Source organism: Daucus carota, chromosome 1 (assembly GCF_001625215.2).
Source record: "Daucus carota subsp. sativus chromosome 1, DH1 v3.0, whole genome shotgun sequence".
NCBI classification, from domain to species: Eukaryota; Viridiplantae; Streptophyta; class Magnoliopsida; order Apiales; family Apiaceae; genus Daucus; species Daucus carota.
Genome location: NC_030381.2, coordinates 3,069,116 through 3,086,190, shown reverse-complemented (window position 1 = coordinate 3,086,190; position 17,075 = coordinate 3,069,116). Strand labels below are relative to the sequence as shown.

The following is a 17,075-nucleotide window of genomic DNA, read 5'->3' as shown; positions in this document are numbered from 1 at the left end:
ATATCAAAATTTTCAACATTTCAAACTTTTTACAACATTAGCATATAAAATTTAGCGAAGAAAATTAGCATGTAGTCACGGAGCTTTTCACCGTCATCTAATTCAAAATAAAAAAAACAATCAAACATATAAAATACATGTTTAACATATAAAATTCTGAACAATCACACTAACGGTCTCGTGTCATTCACTTATCAAATCAAACGAGGCCCATAAACTTCTACTATCATAGTTGTATAAAGTAACTCATAAAAAGCTCATCACTTACCCCATCTTATAATTTATAAAAAGCCCATTCCGATTATCCAGAAGAAACCCTAGCCCATCACTTACCCCACTTATATTTTAGGTATAAAATCTCTTCTAAACTCCTCGTGCAGGTTAAGGCGGCGACATCCCAATTAGATTAGGGCACGCCGCATCGATGGATAATAATCGTGTGTGTGTATCTATTCGAGTGTATTCATAATTCAGTGTTGCTAGATCGATGTTCAAATTCGTTATGTTGTCCGTTTCGAAGCCGAAAACCAGGTATATATATCGTGTTTTTAAGCCCTAGATTTTCAATTCCGATTGTTTTATAGCTAATTTATCTTATACGAAACTCACAAATTATCGCATTTCTTCTTGCAGTAAACAATGAAGAAGCTGCTCCAGCAAAACAAAACTATGTTCTATTGCCACCACAGTGGGTAAAATTCTGATTTGTGTTATGAAAGTGTTTAATTGACTGGATAGATCTCATTTAATTGTGGTCTGTTTTGAACATATATGTGATAACTGGTAGTGATCAGCTTTATTGTGTTGGTTAGCTGTATCGGAATATTTTATGATTGATTGTGCCCTTGATTGTGTTGGTTGGCTGTATCGGAATATTTTGTCACTGGATAAGGGTAATTTGTGGTTAGTTTTGAATGACCTGTGGTAATTGTGGTCTGTTTATCGTGATTGTGTTGGTTAGCTGTATCGGAATATTTTGTGTTAGTTTTCAGCACCCTTTTTCTTGTAGTATAATGTAGAAGTTAGTTAGAAAGTAAACTACCTTTTGATTTCTGTATGTCTATGGAAATACTACTTATAAGAGATCATTGCTTGTTGGATAGAGATGATAAAGGGAAACAACAATCTCGAAATTTAACAATAGATGGGCATTAAGAATCCAGATATTGTTGATACTATTGTGTTATGTTTTGTTGAATCACATTTATTTAAGTCAAAACACTGAGAGGGGATCCATCCAAGCGGCGCTATCTTACAATTTGTGATAAATTATGTGTATAGGCTGTGCATTTACGTTTATAGGTTTCTGAAAAGACATAAATTAATATTTAAATACTCTCATAACTGTTAACTTTTTAATTAATGTGTATAATATGAAATTCGTGAGATATTGAAATTCATTATGTCAGGCCGGCAAGGGATAAAAGTGATTCTACCAAACCTTGCTCTAAGTGGACAAAAAGAAATGCCAACATTTCTCGATATGGTATTTTCACCCTTTGCTTGATTTGTGTATAACAATAACATTGGGTTTTGCATGTACAAACTTCATACAATATATGCAAAATTGTAAAATTTCCGTCTTTATCTGTCTAAAAAACTTATATGCCCATTTTTCCCTATGTGTTTAGTCTTGCCGCTGCTTCTTTTGGTGGAAAAGAACCCATAGGCTGGCACCACTGCTAGGGATTCCTTGTGACTCGGCTCACCGAAATAAAAGAAGAACTCTTCATTTGAGCAAACAATTGCTGAAGGTTGATCTACTTTCTATTTAATTCAGTAACATATAAATGATGTCTCTTATATACTACTATGCATTGACAAAAATATATTAGTTTGGCCTTTAGTTCTTGCTTCTCTTTCCCATACATAGATATCATTTTATTTCAAAAGTGACATGATAAGATTGTTGATATAAACTTATCATCATATTGGTTTCTGTTGTCTATCATTGATTAAATATTAAAAAATTTAGAATTTAACTTTAAAGGCGTTTTCTCTTGGCTTTTAATCTGAAACACTTGCAATATCACTTGTACAAAAGGTAACCGAGAAGGTAATAGGAAAATTAATCCAGCTTCTGCAAAGAGAGAAGGTATTCTACTTCTTTTGATCAGAGATTATTATATGTTCCTTGGACCCTGCAATAAAACCAACTCAATACAATCTTATTCACGTGAAGATTGTCTTGTTTAATAATATCTTTGAGACGGATGGCTCAGAAATGGTGAAGGTATGCTTATTATATGGTTAAGTTATAATGTACTTAAAATCTATTAAATGTTTTAGTATGAAAGTCACTGATTTTCACATTCCTCTTTGCAGTAAAACAAGGAAGATGATTTGCAGTAAACAATGAAGATGATGCTCCAAAAAGATGAAAAACAATTATCTAAGGCCTGCTAATCTGCTTGTTATCTACTATTATGAAGAAGCTGCCTACTTATCTATTTAGTTGAAGATAAAACAAACGCAGCACATCGTGGAACTTCTGAATTTAAAAGAATCAAGTTTAAATCTAGCAGTTTAGATAGGAGTAACCATATTGTCTAATTCTTATTCCTATGTAAGATCAGGGCTCAAAATACTTAAAATAGATGATGTTCAAGCAACCATCAAGTTACTTGAAGTAGTTTTAGTATTTGTCTGTTTATTTATTGACATTTATTGACCTGTTAAAACAGGATTATGCACTTTGGAACAGTTATTCATAATTTACACATTTTCTTGGTTTATGTAGCATTTGTTTAGGTGCCCATTTTGTGATGTTATTGATGGAAGAACATTAAACATTTTATTGTTGTTGAATGAACAAGCAAATGATGTTAGTTAAATATAATAAAATTAAGAAAATTAAAAATTAAAAATTAAAATATAGACGAATGAATATTTTTCTCGTCTCACTAAGGACAATTTAAAGAAATTATAAAATATAATATTTTAAAGATGTTTGTAATCGTCTGTATGATTGAGTGTAATACCGATGAGAAAGCTAGAATGTGACATATAAATTTGTTATGAAACAAATTGATTAGAGTTTAAACAAACACAATTTCTCTTCTTTCCACGTCTAAAATCAATGTTAATAAATATATACACAGATCTTTTTATAATTTTGTAAGAATTTCTTTATTTATATTTTAAATTTTTATTTTTATGAAATATAATTTCATGACTCATTTTGTAATTTTCCTATTTTAGTTGAAATTGAATTTTTAATTTTATCTAAAAAAATTTCATCAAATCATTTATAAAATTATATTTATAAAAATTTAAAAAAACATACAGAATCATCTCTTAAAAAATAAAAAGTTAAATAAAATCTAGAAACAAATAAATAATATCAATATTACTCATTTTGGATTTTTTTTATTTTTCCGGATTAATTTACGCGTATTAAATTGATTTCAGATTTCAGATTTATTACGACAGGATTAAATCGGTTTCGGATTAATTTATGCTTGCGGTCGGTACATCAACCACATGACTTGTTCTAGTACATGACAGTCAATTAACTTGTCAATCTCCAAACCCTAATCCCCAAATCAAACTAAACATCCATGGCGTTACTCAGCAACGCTCTCCGGCAAGCCTTCATGCCGAAGCACGAGTACGACAATCTGCGCGAAGAAGACAAAGCGCTGATCCAATTACAACGCCCCGTCTTGATTTCTCTCTTGTTGTGTATTGTGATTGTGATCGTTGTGTCCACCTCGATTAGCGTGAAGATTGTGTTCCCGGCGGAGGACGGGAAGCGCGTGTTTTGCCGGGATTTGAGGATTCAGCCGTTGTCGATTAATGTGAGCTCCGGCGGCGGCGGCGGGGAGGATGTGTTTCCCGGGGCGTTTTATTTGACGGATCAGCAGACGGTGGATTATTATTGGATGGTGGTGTTTATGCCGTCGGTTTTGGTGTTTTTGGTTTCGGTTGCGTATTTAGTTGCTGGTGAGGGATTTTGAGTATTGATATGTGGATTATGAAATGTGACTTGTTTTATGTGTGTGTGACTGTTTGTGTGTCTAGTAGTTATGCAATATTGAGTTGTCTAGTTGATTTACGAGTTTGTGGATTATGAAATGTGACTTGTTTCATGTGTGTGTGAGTGTTTGTGTGTCTAGTGGTTATGCAAAATTGAGTTGTCTAGTTGATTTATGAATAAGTGGATTATGAAATGTGACTTGTTCTATGTGTGTGTGTATGCGTTAATGTGTGTAGTGGTTATACAAAATTGAGTTGTCTAGTTGATTTACGGTAATTAGTGTGGTTTATGAAAAGCATGTTTTAAAGAAATTTGATGTCTGAGATAGTATTTGTGAATGCTTGTGTGGGTATAAATTAAGGGTTTGTGTATTGCTTGAAGTCGTTTCGGACTTGTTTTTGTGTTGGTAGTGCAATCGTGAGAATGATCGGATAGTTGATGGTTCTATGATATATGATTGAGGTGTGAAGAATGTGTTGTAAGTTGATTTGATGGATGTTGTCCATATCTTTGGATATTGTAGGCAATGCACTAAGTGTTGTAGGTCGTCATAATGGAAGTCTAAGTGTTTGTAACTGACTGAAGCTATTTTCATTGGCCTTTGTTCATAGCTTGTTTAGAGCGCTCTTAGAAAAGAACTTGGTGTAGTTAACAATTTGATTCTTCAGAGTAAACAACTTGAGGTTGTGCCCAGCTCATATGGTCATGCATAATTTGCAGGATATTCTATTTCAATAGTCACCTGAGCTGAAATTATTTTTAACTTGAACTTTTTCTCCTTTCTGGATGTGCGAGCTTGTCTTTTTGGCTATCGTAATTCCAACAAATCAAACAAGATGAACTCAAAAAAATCGCTATTGGCTTAGTTTGACATGTCTGCTTTTTTGCACAATCGTGATTCATTTCTGCAAGTACAATTTTAGGTAAAATAAAAGTGCAGCTACATTGACCTTTACTATCTGTGAGATTTTGTGATTTGTCAGATGTGCCATATGGCCCATATCTAAAGATCAAACTGTATTTACATACATCACTTTTGTGTAATCATCAGGTTTTTGTTTCTAATTAAAACACATTTATGCAGGAATGGCTGTAGCATACAGTGCTCCGACAAGGCATGGATGCTTGAGGGTAGTTGAGAATAACTATTGTGCTTCAAAAAGGGGTATGCATCTGACTTTTTGTTACTTTGTAGTTTGTATACACTAATGCAGTACCTAGTTAGGATTATATGACATCCCAAACCCATGCTCTGCATGCCCATCTAATATGATGCTTGATGATGTAGTACAGGGTATAAATGTGATCCGACAAGTGCTTTTACTTTTCAGACAAGGGATTATGAATATCCAACACATAAGCATATTATCTTTGCATGCCTCTGGTTATTTTTGCTCAAAAGTAGCATATGATGATTGTGGCATAGATAGTTGGATGTCATATTAGTTTATAAGTAATTTTCTCTGAGACCTTATTGTGATGCTACTAGTAGTTTATCATGTGACCCATAAAATTATTTGTCCGAGTCGTTGAATGCTCATGTATTTAAGATCGAGTCTCATGGTCATTATTCAGTACATGAGTTGATAATGGCCTCTGAAGACAAGCATCTCTATGTCCTGCGTTATATGTGTGCCAGTATTTACCTTGTGCCTTTTTTTAACCTTGATGAAAATCTGTCCTGAAGGAGTATAGTAGGAAAAGAAGATATATTTGCTTATGATGTATTGATGTCTTTTAAGAATTGTGAGTATCAGTCTCTAATGGGATTGTGCAGTGAGAATCTTCTAGAGAACATAAAGTTTTTTATTTTGTTACTACATTTTCAGGTGGTGTCCGTTGTCTTTCCATTTTGAACGCCGTTTTTGCCATTGTTTTTGGTCTCCTTGCTCTTTTTTTGGGTTCTACACTTCTCACTTTAGGTAGCAGCTGTTCAGTGCCATTGTTCTGGTGCTACGAAACCTCATCTTGGGCACTGGTAATTTTGTATGGGACCACATCTTACCTTCTAAGAAGAAAAGCAGCTGCGGTTCTTGATGACAGTGACTTTGCTGGTCGGAACATGGGACTTGAAATGCTGGAAGCAAATCCCTTGGAAGTGACACCAGAGGTAGAGAGACGTCTCAACGAAGGTTTTAAAGCATGGATGGGTACATCTTACCTATCATCTGATGATGAAGATGATCCTAATGACTATCTGGAAGTGCAACATCCTCCGCGCACCAACTCTAGCAGACAAAGAGTGTGACCGAACTTTGGAGCTTTTACTTTCAACCTTCTGGAACCTCAGTCCTAAATCGCATACAATCTAACAGCTTGCTAAAGAAGTGGAAATCGTGAACCTTTTGATTGGCCTATAGAGAGAAGAATACCGGCATTTAGATAATAGCAAGCAGTGATCTCTACGCTTGGATAACTAGAGAAGATGATGTTATCTGTTGTTGAAAGATTACTAAAATCTGTAAATAGTTTTAACCATCATCACCGGGATCTTGACTGAAAAGCCTAGCATTTCCACTACCATGGATGAAGTTCCATACAGCTTTAATCAAAATGGTTAGTAACATGATAGTGGGAGAGAAGTGTTTATATTCAGACTTGTGTGCATGGAAATTGGTAGATATAAAAACAATAAAATTGGTTTCTTTCAGGGTGCACAAACAAAACAACTTGTCTCCAAATAAAAGTATATACTTTTTGTCAGGGTTGCTTTAAATATATTTAAATGCATTTACATATTATTTTCTATGAAAATTAGCGACAATATCTTTTTAGAATAAATAAATGTCTTCCGAGAATGACATTTGATACCAATATTTAACTGAACATGTTCACGAGGACTCGGTGATTCTAATGTGAACTTGTGTAGTTGATTTCTCATGTGTTCCTGACAGTCATCTTGTATAATGTTTTGTTTTGAACTCCATTGTCACCCAGGTGCAACTTAGTTGGTTTAGTTGGTTAAAAGAGGGGACTTATATCCTCTTGGTCACAGGTTCACGTGGTTTGCACGCTGTTACGTGAGCTCGTGTAAAAGAGTGTGGCTCTTTCGATTATAATTCGAAGGAATAAGACTTCAAATATCATTTCAGGAAAATATAGTCCGAAATATCACTTGTAATGTTATACTATTTAACGATGCAACATTTTAATGTGATATCCAGTACCATCTTTTGAGGATGTGATACTTTGGCCTTTTCTAAGTATAAAAAGAGGTCTTACTAACATATTACAAACGAATTTTCACTTATACTTACATAACTGTAGAACTTGAATCCATACATTATGTCACTAGTCGGACAAAAAAGGTAAAAATTCGAAACCGGAAGGTATGCAAGATGTACATATACAAATATATATAGTATCACTAGAGCAGAAAGCTAGCTGAGCTGCAGAGAACCAGCTACCTGCAACCTTTTAACAGGTGGGAAGACGGACTCGAGTAACTCTGCTGCTACCTGCAACCTTTTAACAGGTGGGAAGAGGGAGTCGAGTAACTCTGCTGCAGAATTGCGACCACTTTCTGTTACTTTATGAAGGGTTGTATCACGTTCACCATCCAGTGTCCGTCCGAGAGAAGCAACTACCTGCAACCTTTTAACAGGTAAGAAGACGGACTTGAGTAACTCATTGCTGCTGAAATTCTTCCACTTTCTGTTCCTTTAAGAGGTGTAGTATCACAATCACTGAAATCCAATGTCCGCCCCTCTGTCTGAAAAAGTATTATGGCATCGACAGTTCTTAGAGGCTTATGGTAAAAACTAAATATTGTATGTAGTTATTTGGACTAAGTATAGCAGTTATAGGAACTTGTCATACAATGATATTTGAAGTCGAATCCCCTTTTTCTTTGTCAGAGCATCTTTTCTTTAACAATGAATCCGGAGTTTCGTCTCCCAATACCTCCTGGGCATCAGCAAATGTTGCTGCATTGTGTTCACTTAATTGTTTCATTAGTCCAATTGCATCATAGCTCCTTTCCCCTGGACTGGTAAAGAAACCAATATCCTGCACGAAATTGGACCATGATTATACAAGATAAGAAAAGGGAGGGGGAGGAGGCAGCAGAGGGATATATATTATAAAATAGAATAACTTTTATTTTTAAAATAATCTTGAAACTTCTGTCAAAAAAAAATTAAAAGATTAATCTTGAAACTACTAGAACACAGATACCTCAATTGTTATGTCTGTGTCAACTCTCGGTCCTGGAACGAAAGAATTCATGAACCAAGGGGATTTCCATGCAGAAGGCGAATCAATGCTTCTCCTGAAAGGTGTTCCGCCAAATCTACAGTACCAAAAGAGCAACAAGCACAAGAAATTATGAAAAAGCTAGTGGTAACAATGCTTGAGGAAGGCCATAGCAACATTTACATATTATCATGAAACTGATATAGAGTAATGTAAATCATTATTCCATATATTACGTAGTACACATTATAAACCATATGAACAGGAAAACGCATAATATCACTTACATGCTAAAGTTTTCAGCACCGTCAAATTTTCCAGAACTGGAAACTTTAATCTCTAAAGGAGCTGATGAGGGACGCTGTATGGATGTAGTTGCACTCTTATTTCTGCCAGGAATATTAGGGCTTGAGATTGATACCAATGGGCGCTCAGATGATTCTGAAACAGCAACTTGACTTGATGCAGCTTCTAACCTTCTGGTATACTGACTTCCAAGAGTTTTAGCACTTGAGCTCGGAACTCTGTTTGATTTGACTCCAAAATGATCAGGCGAAATAAACAGCATATCATGCACCTCCTCTTCAAGATCTTTAGAAGACTGTTGCACCTGACATGATATAGATAAGGACTATAGTTATACGACTTTGAACTTCCCATGACAGTATTTACATCCTTTCGCATCTTGCAAGGTGCAACTCATATTCAGAGTATTTGCTCTAACCTGAGCAATGTACAAAAATACGCAAATAAAGTTTTGTGCCTCTTGAACACAGGCTTTTGATCATGACAAAGTTATTACTAGTTAAGTAACTAATAGTTATGACCTTCCTTTATATACAATTTCTTGCAAAAAGTTATAACTTGCATCATATATTGACGTATCTACTTTTATTTAACATAAGAAATAACTGTAGGCAGAAGCACCAGTTTCTGTAAAAAAAAAAACAATTAGGAAAGATAGAACAAGAGATTAAAAGGAAGAGCACTCACTGATTGTGCAGCACCAGCACTTCTACTTTCAGTTTTAGCATTACAACTAACGTTCCCTCCTTTTCCCTCCTCCCCAATTTCGGAGGCATGATTCAAATTTTCTTTATTTTCATCCAAGGCGTTAGAGCATCGAATCAAATTTGTTGGTGGAGATGCTAGAGTTGCTTCATGTTTACCAATTTCATCAGATATGACCTCCAATCGAGAGAAATCTCTTGCCAAATTGGAGAAGCTTCTCTCAAGCTTCTTTTCGCACCTTTTTTCAGACAATGGTGAAACCAAATCCCGGTGTCGCTTTTTCAATATGGACGGTGTGCATGTGAAACTCTTTGCAGCACTTTTCAGCACAGCATCTGGACTGTCATCCCGAGTTGGTGAGTCCCACATTCTAAATGGAGTAAAGGAGTCCATCATTAGCCGGCGTATACCAAGGGGGCTATACTCCTGCTGCATTTCAGTACCAATTAGATCACAGCTGAGAAAAGGAATATCCAAACTCGGAAAACGAGGTGGCTCATAGAATAAACCTCCAGCATCATCTTTCTCAGCTGGTTCAGCTGGGTTTTCACTCTGTGAAGGAATACTGAGAGTATTATTTGATTCTGTTGAAGCAAAAGCATCCTCTGGGGCAAAAATTGCACGATGCTCTTCTGTATCTGACTGACTTTGCTGTCCTACACTGTCTACCCTTTCATCAAGATTAGAAGCAACAGTGTCATTGGTGTAGATAAGGCCATCATTTATGATTCTAAGCAGATCCTCTTCTTGATTTCCAAGTGAGGTGGCATTGCATTGATTTGGATTAATTTCATATATATTTTCACCATTTTCATTGGGGAATTGTGAAGGAATTAAAGGCTGGTAGCAATCAGTTCCCATCATTTCAGAAGTAAATGAATAATACGAGTTCGAAGCCAGATGATTGCCCTCGAGAGTCTGATAATCTGATGAGTGGTCAAGTAATGAATCAGTAAAACCATCTGCATTGGTGATTGTTAAACATTTGGTAAGATTTTCATGTGCAGATGAACTTCCATTCCCTGCTTCTGGGTAGGGATCTTGATACATCAACATTTGCTCTGGCTTATCAGATCCAGCTATGTTGTTTTCCAAGGGAGCAGATGTACACACAGCCACAGAACTTTGCATTGGGAAAGGTAACCCCTCATGGTTTTCATCGTCAGCTATGCAGTGAACTAACCTTAATGATTCCTGCTCACATTGCAGAGACATGTTTGGTAACCCATTTGGATCGAGTTGCCAATTCTTTCCTGGAGAAGTTACCCAGTCACAAGGATAAATGTGCTCAAGTAGATTGCCCGAGCTCCCAAATTCACAAGGCAACTCTGCCATGATACATGGAACTTCTCGATGAACTGGACTATAGCTTAACTCTTTACCTTGACGAGATTCTTCTGTTACTAGAAAATCGTCTCTCCCAGTTGCATTGGACATGTCATCCGTATACTGGGAACAGCCCACTGCAGTAGAACCTTGACTACATTCTGATGTTGCCTCGGCTTCTCTCACATCTCTCGGTATACTGTCATCACCACTGTACTGCTGAACCCGTGATGAAGACGATGACATTGACTGGGGAAGACCATGGAATTGTGCAAGTAAACCTGATGCCAAGTATGAGTCTGCTTTCTTTTTAACAGAACTGTTCCAATGATTTTTGATGGCATTGTCTGACCTGTTGACCACAGAAGCAACTGTTCAGAAACATGCTAAAATTAACCACTCTTAAGTTCGAATATAAAGATGTGAAGGCCATGCGCAAGAATACTGGATAACGGAAGACAGGAGGAAAAGCTAACATCCATGGATACTGATACACAATTCGCATTACTTGGAATATCAATATATAAAGATAAAGATACGAACCTTCCAGGTAGGTACTTCGACAACTCTGCCCACTTGTTCCCATAAACTTGATGGGCACGAACCAAAGCAACTTCTTCCTCTATGGTCCACGCATTCTTGTTTATGGAAGGATTTAGATGATTGTGCCACCTGAAGGTATGCAACAAAAATTTACAGACTATACCAGATATATATGTACTTCAATTCATCATATCACACCAAACAACCAGTTGAACCAACTTATTGCTAATATGATTAATATGATATTCTATTAAAGGGTGCTAGGTTAGAACCCCAACTTTGTTCCAGCAAATCCGCTTCACTTGCAATTTAAATTTAAAAAGGAAAAAAAAAAGGCTCTGTATTTCAACAGTTAAACATTCATGAAGATTCATTTGGGATGCTAAAGTTGCAGTTTTCTTCTGATTGACATGCATTTAGGTGGTTGTATAATTATATCTTCTTGCAACATCGTTAACAAGGAAATTCAATTTAATCATACCTAAGAACAAGTGAAGGATAGAGAAACTGCCTGATACTTAAAATTTGTAAACAAAATTTGGTTTTATGATACTTAAGATGCTAGTGAAAAAACATTTGAACCACCTGATGCTCAGATGGAAATTTTTAAAAACTCATGCTGAACAATCTGGAAAATGGACAAGTACATTAAAAATAAATAAATTAGGAGATCTATAGTTTCAGACACAAAACAATCTCACCTTTCTCGGCATTGCTTGCCGATACGTCCAGGTAGATGTTGAGCAATAGTAGACCATTTTTTTGGCCCAATTTGTTCCACTAATTGAATTATTATATCATCCTCCTAAACAGATACATGATAAAGAGATTAATAACAAAGTTGAATTCAGAAAAAACTTGACATGCTACAACTAATAAATTGGTATGGTTCATCTGTACAAAAATAGCGCATTACCTCTTTAGACCATGGACCTTTGACAAGCTCTGGATTTAAAACTTTTTGCCACCTGTGTAAGCACTGTACATCTGTCCTTTCTTTAAAGCATTCCGCTACTCATGCAATTATATCCAAGCCAAATAATCAACCATCAATATAATGTGGCGTTTATGAGATACAAAGGCAGCCCAGAATAAAAAGTAGTGGCAATAATTTAGTTGTCTAAGTCCAGAAATTAAACAATGACTAGTTGGATGAAATGCAAATAACATGAAACAATAAATACTGTGTGGCAATAGGATGTGAAAATCAATCATGATTATAAAAAAAAACTTGCCGAATAAAGAGGTAGGCAAAAAGAAGCAAGTGAGAGTTAAATATTTATCACGTCTCAGAAGTATTTCTACTGTCACATATTTCTTAAATATTTGTCTACGACACTAAGGCGCTTCAGTTCTAACAAGTCTGCCAATATGAAAACAACAGCAGATAGAAGAAGTTCAGGTAATTTGGACATACCTATCTTTTTCCAATTTTTCCCATTAAAACGTTGAACAGCCTGCCGCAAAATCTCATCCTGATTCAAAACAATATATACATCACATAAGAATAAAAGTATGCGATAAATGATCATTTAAAGCAAAAGACAGGAATTAGACATTTGGGTAGCATCTCGAAACTCCTGTACCATTTTAAAAAGTTCCAATTTGCAAAACAAAAAAAGAAGAAGAAGAATTGTGCATCATAAAATAGGATCAGGTGAGTAAAACAGAACTCTAAATTATATAAATGTCAACCGAGATTTATTACTCTTTAGCATTGTAATAAGGCAGAAGAATGATCATATCAATCACACTTAAAGAATTACTTCTCGTCTTCAGAATAGGGTCATCTACTTTAAAATGAAATAATTCACTCAAAAACCTTTAAGTGTGTGGTGGTATCCTAATATAAAAAAAAAACACTATGTACCTCTTCAGGAGTCCATTGTCCCTTCGTGGATCGCCTCGTAGGACCACTAGTTCTCCTACAACCAGAATCATAAGCTCCAGAAGTTCAATTCACATTACGTGCTCAATTATACAAATACACCAATTTCATTGCTAAATTAACCTTCCATAGCCATTTGGATCACGGGATTTCAACCCAATTAACAAAATAAAATTCCAATAAAACACGAAACTAGAAAGCCGAATGCACGTACCCTGGTAAAGCCCGAACCCTCGGACCACTATCACTACCTCCCTCGGAACAATTACTCGCTCTATCGCCTTTCATCGCAACTCGAACACAAAATCTCCGCTTTTCGATTATTATTATCTTCCAAGTTTCTCCCCCAAATCATTATCAACTTAAATACGAGGTATCAGTAGCCACCTCCTCGCTCACCAGAATCTAATAACACAAAAATCATCAATAATCAACCAATTAAAATCAATTTCACAGTAAAAAAACGCTAATTAAATCAGAAATTCAATTGAATCAGTGTGCAGTCGAGTTGAGTTACCAGCATGCGAGTGAGTCGACTCGGTTTTCGGATCGAGCTCGGGCGGCGGCGATCTAAGTTTCGACGGCGAATTTTTCGGCGAGAGATTTTAGAGAGAGAGGGGGGGGGGGGGGGTTTGAGAGAGACAGAGAGAGAGAGAGAGAGATAAACGGTAAAAAAATTCAAATAAGATGGGGGGTTTTATTTCAAACGCTCATACAAGAAAGTCTAGTTTTTCAGGTGAGTGACGACGACGTTTTGGGTTTGAATTTAATACTAAATCTCTGTCGATCTCTAACGTACGTCTCAGCATTTATGTTTTTCATTTTTTTTACTCACAATTTAGTTATTTTTAAAAATAATATTTAAAATATGTGTGACGCCCCCAGATCTGCATCCCGCAGATCTGGTCCATCACTAAACATCTGGCTCAAAACAACACTTGCATTACATATTAATAATATACAAAGCAACTCTTGACCCACAAGTCCAGGGTCGATCGTCTAAAAGACTACTACTAAGTCTAACTTTATTACATTATAGCAAGTCCGATTACAGACTATTATAATAACTATAGTTGGTACCACCAACAGCGTTGCCTAATAGCTTCAGCTCATGTGATGTGCCTTCTCCTTTTTCTGGCCAAAACCCATTCCGGGCAGTTCTCTTGAGTTGTGCCGTACCCACTCTTTACTGCTCAAAAGGAATAAAGTAGATGCAAGAATGAGCAACTAATTGCTCAGCAAGTCCACATAACGCAAAACAACAATTACACGATATGCGAATAAAGCATAGAAGGCAATAAATTCAAAGTAACAAAACAGTTACCATCAAATGAAAACACAATTTCAAGTAAAGAAAATGCTGGTCTTCCACCTCTCGGTAACACTACATGGCTCGATCAGCACCATTTCGTGAATACCGTTCTCCTGTGTAGTCCTAGTGGTCTGATCGTAACCACTGAAGACACACCAACACTCTCTTTGCTAGCATCAGGGTTTAACACTGGAACCCTACTATCTGTCTTACCAGATAGTAAATTTCAACTCTACCACGAATTTAATAAATTCGTGTTGACCAGCTTGAACAGATTCCTCCGAATACACGAAAATTCTCCCAAACAAACACCAATCATCACTACTCATCTCTACCAAAGAAGTGCGAACAATGCACCCTTTCAACAAAGATTACCCGAAGGTAGATGTGAAGGATAATTAAAAGAACTAGATTTCCAAAGAATAAGATGATCTCCAAAAAGGGAGTAAGTTGATTGTGGTGAGATCATCGTTGCAATGTATTCACCTCAAGTTTTGAAGATTCAAAATATTATCGTTATTAGGATCAGCCCATTCCCGTACAATGGGAGGGCTCGAATTATAGAAAATAATATATGAACAATATATTTAAAGCCTTCAAAATGAAATGGAGATATATTTTTTTCTCGATTCACATTGGTACGAAATGTAATATCTTCACAATCAACACTTTTCACACAATTATCAAACAGACACGAAAAATTCACGTCAAGTGAGGGATAGTGAACTTGCCTGATGTCCTTAGCTGACAATATTTCCAAAATTTAATATACAACTGGCTCCTCCTTTTTCAAATGTTTAAATTCTAAATCATACCAACAAGAATAGCTTAGTATTCTCGAATTAAGAATCTCGTAATAATTAACTATTAATTATTTCTAATAGTAAAACATGAATTTGAGAATGTATTTCGTTTTTTTTTTCTTTTTCTTATCCAATATCCAACACCCTTTTATCTATCGATTAATCTAATATTTCTTTACAACTTAATCATCACTTCTTAGTTATTTGTTACTAGATCATTTAATTGTTCCACCACTGTTAGAAAAAATAAATCAACTTGATATTATATGCCTTCTACTTACAGATTATTCACGTTTAGGACTTAAAATCCACTTACTACATTGCTCCACTTAAACCGTTATTGATTACCAACTTAATCCTCAAATTATCTTTATTAAATCCAACTTCTTTATTTTAAATCTTGAGTTCTTATTTATTTTACCTTTAATATCCAACAATCTCAATCCTCTTTTTATTATTTATTAAAATTCTCAATTATTAAATGACCAAACTGCCCTCCTACCATCTCCACTTCCTCACTCATCTCCCGCACCTGCTTTTTAAACGGTCGGAGCACGGCTCCGGCGACCCATCGCCGCCGTCCCCTTCCCTTTTCACTTCTCTCTCTCTCTACCCAGCAGCCCTCTGACCACCACCACCGCGGCTGCGGTGTTTCACTCCTCAACCCACCCACAATCATCATCACACACACCCATATACTCACCCCGCTTCGTCCCCTTTTATTCAACTCACCCCGTCACCGTCGATGGCGGTGAGTCTCGCCGTCTCCATCAATGTTCTCCAGCACCCCTCCTACCCCCTTTTTCAATCAACCATAAACCAAATACGAGTTTATTTAATTTAATAGCTTATTAATCAAAAGCCCCAATTTGTTTAGATATGAGCTCTAACCTTAATTCCTTTTTGTCAAATTCGGGGAGAAATAGAAGAGAATTAATAAAATAAGGGTGTGTGGGGTCCATGAATGAATGAAGTATACATGGAAATATACATCTGATATGGAAGCTTTGTATTTCATGAAGTAAAAGAAATCTACAGAATATGTACCTTAACTAGAAAAGATTCGGTGATATCTTTTCTGCTTTCCTTATGCGACTTCCTGGCTCAGTTATTTGCTTTGGTAAAGGGAAAATGTAATATCAATTCCTCCTTTTATACTACCATTTAATCATAATAATTAGCCTCTAATTACTCTTCTTAATTAGCCCTAATTAGATAACTACTTGGGCGCTACTCAATAGGGCACCAAGTTTTTTTTTTTTTCCAATTCCAGTGTGCCTTCAAAACCGCGGGCTTGATTAATGGTTTTGAATTTTAAATATTTATTTATTTATTTTAATATATATATATGTGTGTGTGTGTGTGTGTGTGTGTGTGTGTGTATACCCGAAATTTAATGTCTCGCAACTGCTTTATTTATTTCGTTTATTTAACGAATATTTCAGTCGCGGCTCAATTTAAAAAAAATTCCTATTTTATATATAAAGTATCATCCAAAGTTAGAATAAATAATTATTCTGATTTTTCTAAATATATCGAAATTTACTAACCATATATAACGAAATATTTACTATAGCTAACCCGTAATATTAATAAATTTCTGGATTGTAACATGACTTATACGTCTAGCAACTTATTTACGTAACCAATATTTAAACTTTATTGGTACGCATCTAAAATTAATTTGCTAGCCAGTATAAACTAAACTCTTACTAACCTTAAATACTTTGCGTACCAATATAATAAATTCAAAATTATTTAAATAATAACTTTAACCGCATAAAATTAACTGATTAATTTATTTACGTACTTGAAATTTTGCGGTTGTTACATTCTTCCCTCCTTTAAAGGATTCCGACCTCGGAATCAGATTTGATTCGGAAACAACTCTGGATATTTCTCTTTCATTGCTTCTTGCAGTTCCCACGTGGCTTCTTCTACAGTTTAATTTCGCCAAATTACTTTAACCAATTTCACTTTCTTATTTCTTAATTCCTGAATTTTAGAATTCACAATTTC

The 17,075-nt window shown here is 35.6% G+C and overlaps 2 protein-coding genes and 1 long non-coding RNA gene across 5 annotated transcripts; 2 read left to right on the top strand and 1 right to left on the bottom strand.

Annotated features, from left to right (window-relative positions):
* The first annotated feature begins 316 nt into the window (after positions 1–316).
* Positions 317–2,735, top strand: LOC108199998 (uncharacterized). The gene is made up of 5 exons (XR_010290255.1): positions 317–531; positions 634–692; positions 1,410–1,486; positions 1,687–1,754; positions 2,045–2,735. It is a non-coding gene; the product is annotated as an uncharacterized LOC108199998 (long non-coding RNA).
* A 738-nt stretch (positions 2,736–3,473) lies between these two features.
* LOC108206762 (uncharacterized) lies at positions 3,474–6,574 on the top strand. Its single transcript, XM_017377166.2, has 3 exons — positions 3,474–3,945; positions 5,064–5,144; positions 5,809–6,574. Exons 1-3 carry the CDS (start codon positions 3,561–3,563, stop codon positions 6,225–6,227), a joined length of 885 nt encoding a protein of 294 aa, XP_017232655.1. The 5' UTR covers positions 3,474–3,560; the 3' UTR covers positions 6,228–6,574.
* Positions 6,575–7,201: 627 nt separating this feature from the next.
* LOC108204786 (transcription factor MYB3R-1) lies at positions 7,202–16,226 on the bottom strand. Of its 3 annotated transcripts, XM_064090274.1 has the most exons (13): positions 16,104–16,226; positions 14,985–15,057; positions 13,156–13,346; positions 12,924–12,978; positions 12,471–12,528; positions 11,970–12,064; positions 11,755–11,858; positions 11,054–11,182; positions 9,167–10,862; positions 8,461–8,783; positions 8,156–8,270; positions 7,799–7,987; positions 7,202–7,691 (listed from the first exon to the last, which is right to left on the bottom strand). In XM_064090274.1, the coding sequence occupies exons 3-13, from the start codon at positions 13,227–13,229 to the stop codon at positions 7,563–7,565; spliced, it is 2,967 nt and encodes a 988-aa protein (XP_063946344.1). In that variant the 5' UTR covers positions 13,230–13,346; positions 14,985–15,057; positions 16,104–16,226; the 3' UTR covers positions 7,202–7,562. The 3 variants fall into 3 exon arrangements, with proteins under 3 accessions (XP_063946344.1, XP_017229886.1, XP_017229885.1); XM_017374397.2 differs by lacking the exon at positions 14,985–15,057; XM_017374396.2 differs by lacking the exons at positions 14,985–15,057; positions 16,104–16,226 and adding an exon at positions 13,459–13,605.
* Positions 16,227–17,075: the final 849 nt, after the last annotated feature.

Coding starts and splice junctions, on each gene's coding strand:
- LOC108206762 (XM_017377166.2), top strand. CDS start 3,561: ATGGCGTTACTCAGCAACGCTCTCCGGCAAGCCTTCATGCCGAAGCAC. Junction 3,946..5,063: donor GGTTGCGTATTTAGTTGCTG/GTGAGGGATTTT, acceptor ACATTTATGCAG/GAATGGCTGTAGCATACAGT. Junction 5,145..5,808: donor CTATTGTGCTTCAAAAAGGG/GTATGCATCTGA, acceptor CTACATTTTCAG/GTGGTGTCCGTTGTCTTTCC.
- LOC108204786 (XM_064090274.1), bottom strand. CDS start 13,229: ATGAAAGGCGATAGAGCGAGTAATTGTTCCGAGGGAGGTAGTGATAGT. Junction 12,065..12,470: donor GAAAAATTGGAAAAAGATAG/GTATGTCCAAAT, acceptor TTGCATGAGTAG/CGGAATGCTTTAAAGAAAGG. Junction 7,692..7,798: donor ATTCGACTTCAAATATCATT/GTATGACAAGTT, acceptor ATACTTTTTCAG/ACAGAGGGGCGGACATTGGA.